We start from the raw sequence: 3,987 nt of genomic DNA on the forward strand, positions 1-3,987 counted from the left end.
CTCCCAGTGACTCATCCCCTCCTCTAAACCCCTCCCAGTGCCTCCCAGTCCATCCCAGTCCCTCCCAGTCCATCCCAGTTCCTCCCAGTCCATTCCAGTTCCTCCCAGTCCATTCCAGTTCCTCCCAGTCCATTCCCAGTCCATCCCAGTCCCTCCCAGTCCATCCCAGTTCCTCCCAGTGCTCCCAGTCCCACCTGCTGCCCGCGGTTCTGGAAGTGGTGCCCGGCGTTGGCGATCACCTGCTCGTCGCTCAGGGCCCCGTACGGCTGCTCCCGGCAGCGCGTCAGGACCTCCCAGAGCGTCACCCCGAAGGCCCACGCGTCGCTGGCCGGGCTGAACGTGCCCTGAAATCCCGAATTTTTGGGATTTTGGGGAATTTTTCGCGATTTTTTTGGAAATTTTTTGGGAATTTTTGGAGGTTTTTTTGAGAGTTTTTGGGTACTCGGGAAGTCGAAATTTGGGGGTTCAGAAGCTCCCAGAGCGTCACCCCCAAGGCCCAGGTGTCACCGGCCGGGCTGAACATCCCCTAAAACCCCAAATTTGGGAAATTTTCCCATTTTTTCCCCATTCTCTTCCCATCTTTTTCCAATTTTTCTCATTTTTTCCCCCCAAAATCCTTTTTTCTTTTCATTTTCCCCCAATTCTTCCCCCAAAATCCCAATTCCTTTCCAATTTTTGCCCCCAAAAATCCAATTTTTCCCTAAAAAGTCCCTTTTTAGGGACTTCCTATATTTCCCCAATTTTCCCCCAAAATCTCATTTTTTCCCTGTTTCCCCCCCAAAATCCCATTTTTTCCAATTTTCCCCCTTTTTTCCCCAGAATTCCCATTTTTTCCATTTTCCCCCCAAATCCAATTATTTCCCAATTTCTTTCCCAATTTTTCCCCCCCAAAATCCAATTTTTTTCAAAAAAATCCAATTTTTTCACCAAAAATCCAATTTTTTTCCCGATTTCTTTCCAAATTTTTTCCCGTTTTTTCCCATTGTCTCCCCAAAATCCATTTTCCCCCAATTTTCTTCCCATCTTGGCCCAATTTTTACCCCCAAAACCCCATTCGTTTTTTAATTTTTCCCAAAATCCCATTTCCCCCCATTTTGTCCCCAAAATTCCAATTTTTCCATTTTCCACCCAAATCCAATTATTTCCCAAATTATCCCCAGACTTTTTTTCCGCCCAAAAATCCAATTTCTTCCACAAAAACAAAAAATCTCATTTTCCTCCATTTTTTACCCCCCAAAAAATCCCATTTTTTCGCCAAAAATTCAATATTTTTCCGTTTTTTTCCCAATTTTTTTCCCGTTTTTTTCCCATTTTCTCCCCAGATCTCACCCAGAGGATGCTCTCCCAGGCCATCCAGCGGATGGGCAGCAGCGCGCGGCCGCGCACCCGGCAGTACTCGGTGCCGTACAGGCTCCGGCTCATCCCGAAATCGGCCACTTTGACGCGCAGCCCTTCGCCCACCAGGCAGTTCCGCGTGGCCAGGTCCCGGTGCACGAAATTCCGCGCGGCCAGGAAGCGCATCCCGGCCGCGATCTGCGCGCCCAGCTGCACCAGCGTGGCCAGGCTGGGGGAAAAAAAATAAATTTCCAGGGTTTTCCCCCAAAAAATCGCTTTTTTCCCCCCAAAAATCCGATTTTTCACCAATTATTTGCATTTTTTCCCCAAAAAATTCGATTTTTCTGCTGTTTTTTGTGCTTATTTCCCCCCCCAAAAATTCGATTTTTCTGCTGTTTTTCGTGCTTTTTTTTTTCCCCAAAAATTCGATTTTTCTGCTGTTTTTCGTGCTTTTTTTTTTCCCCAAAAATTCGATTTTTCTGCTGTTTTTCGTGCTTTTTTTTTTCCCCAAAAATTCGATTTTTCTGCTGTTTTTCGTGCTTTTTTTTTTCCCCAAAAATTCGATTTTTCTGCTGTTTTTCGTGCTTTTTTTTTTCCCCAAAAATTCGATTTTTCTGCTGTTTTTCGTGCTTTTTTTTTTCCCCAAAAATTCGATTTTTCTGCTGGTTTTTGTGCTTATTTTCCCCCCAAAAATTTCGATTTTTCTGCTGTTTTTTGTGCTTATTTCCCCCCCCAAAAATTCGATTTTTCTGCTGTTTTTCGTGCTTTTTTTTTTCCCCAAAAATTCGATTTTTCTGCTGGTTTTTGTGCTTATTTTCCCCCCAAAAATTTCGATTTTTCTGCTGTTTTTTGTGCTTATTTCCCCCCCCAAAAATTCGATTTTTCTGCTGTTTTTCGTGCTTTTTTTTTTCCCCAAAAATTCGATTTTTCTGCTGGTTTTTGTGCTTATTTTCCCCCCAAAAATTTCGATTTTTCTGCTGTTTTTTGTGCTTATTTCCCCCCCCAAAAATTCGATTTTTCTGCTGTTTTTCGTGCTTTTTTTTTTCCCCAAAAATTCGATTTTTCTGCTGGTTTTTGTGCTTATTTTCCCCCCAAAAATTTCGATTTTTCTGCTGTTTTTTGTGCTTATTTCCCCCCCCAAAAATTCGATTTTTCTGCTGTTTTTCGTGCTTTTTTTTTTCCCCAAAAATTCGATTTTTCTGCTGGTTTTTGTGCTTATTTTCCCCCCAAAAATTTCGATTTTTCTGCTGTTTTTTGTGCTTATTTCCCCCCCCAAAAATTCGATTTTTCTGCTGTTTTTCGTGCTTTTTTTTTTCCCCAAAAATTCGATTTTTCTGCTGGTTTTTGTGCTTATTTTCCCCCCAAAAATTTCGATTTTTCTGCTGTTTTTTGTGCTTATTTCCCCCCCCAAAAATTCGATTTTTCTGCTGTTTTTCGTGCTTTTTTTTTTCCCCAAAAATTCGATTTTTCTGCTGGTTTTTGTGCTTATTTTCCCCCCAAAAATTTCGATTTTTCTGCTGTTTTTTGTGCTTATTTCCCCCCCCAAAAATTCGATTTTTCTGCTGTTTTTCGTGCTTTTTTTTCCCCCCCAAAAAATTCGATTTTTCAGCATTTTTTGGGTGCATTTTTCCCCCTAAAAATCAAATTTTTCTACATTTGTTTGTGGTTTTTTTCCCCCCCAAAAATCCAGATTTTTCTGCATTTGGAGTGGGCGTGGCTGGAGTGGGCGTGTCCATATTTGGGCGTGACCTCTTAAGTGGTGACTTAATTAGGAAGAGGAGATTTTTCTTAAAGGGCCAGGACCCCCGAAATTAAAGGAAAAACTGATTTCAAGTGGGCGTGGCTGTAGTGGGCGTGGCCAAACCAGGAGTATGGACATGTGGGCGTGGTCTTGTGAGTTGTGGGCGTGGCTTAATGATGGAGCGGTTTCTCTTAAAGGGCCAGAACTCCAAAAACGCTAACAAAAACCAATTGGAAGTGGGTGCGGCTGGAGTGGGCGTGGCCCAGCCGGGTGTGTGGGGATGTGGGCGTGTCCCACCTGAGGGCGTGGCCCCGGGCCCCGCCCAGGAACTGGTGCAGGTCTCCGTGCTCCATGTACTCGGTGACGATGCACAGCGGGCCGGGCCCCCCGCACACGCCCAGCAGCCGCACGATGTTGGGGTCCCGCAGCCGCCACAGCGCCCGCGCCTCCTGCAGGAAATCGCGCCTGGGCGCGCCCAGGGACACGTGAGTGCACCTGGGCACACCTGGGCACACCTGGGCACACCTGGATAATGCCCTGGGTACAGCTGGATACACCTGGGCACACCTGGGCACACCTGGGTATGCCCCAGGTACAGCTGGGTATGCCCTGGGCACACCTGGGCATGCTCTGAGCACACCTGGGCACACCTGGATAATGCCCTCGGTACACCTGGATACACCTGGGCACACCTGGGCACACCTCAGTACACGTGGGCACAGCTGGGTATGGCCTGGGTGCACCTGGGCACACCTGGGTATGCTGTAAGCACACCTGGGCACACCTGGGCACATCTGGTCACACCTGGGCACACCTGGGTACACCTCAGTACACGTGGGCACACCTGGGTATGCCCTGGGCACACCTGGGCACCCCTGGGTGACACCTGGGCACACCTGGGCACACCTGGG

The 3,987-nt window shown here is 46.8% G+C and overlaps 1 protein-coding gene across 1 annotated transcript in view; it reads right to left on the reverse strand.

Moving 5' to 3' along the window:
- Positions 1-3,987, reverse strand: part of LOC102040299 (epithelial discoidin domain-containing receptor 1-like) — a gene marked incomplete at its 5' end in the record, with an annotated part of 25,250 nt that overhangs the window by 15,497 nt on the left and 5,766 nt on the right. The window contains 3 exons of the mRNA XM_014311536.1: positions 195-344; positions 1,330-1,564; positions 3,374-3,591. Of these exons, the coding sequence (XP_014167011.1) occupies positions 195-344; positions 1,330-1,564; positions 3,374-3,591 (603 nt within the window). The remainder of the gene's footprint in view (positions 1-194; positions 345-1,329; positions 1,565-3,373; positions 3,592-3,987) is intronic.

This window comes from Geospiza fortis, unplaced genomic scaffold (assembly GCF_000277835.1).
Source record: "Geospiza fortis unplaced genomic scaffold, GeoFor_1.0 scaffold1223, whole genome shotgun sequence".
Classification (NCBI taxonomy): domain Eukaryota; kingdom Metazoa; phylum Chordata; class Aves; order Passeriformes; family Thraupidae; genus Geospiza; species Geospiza fortis.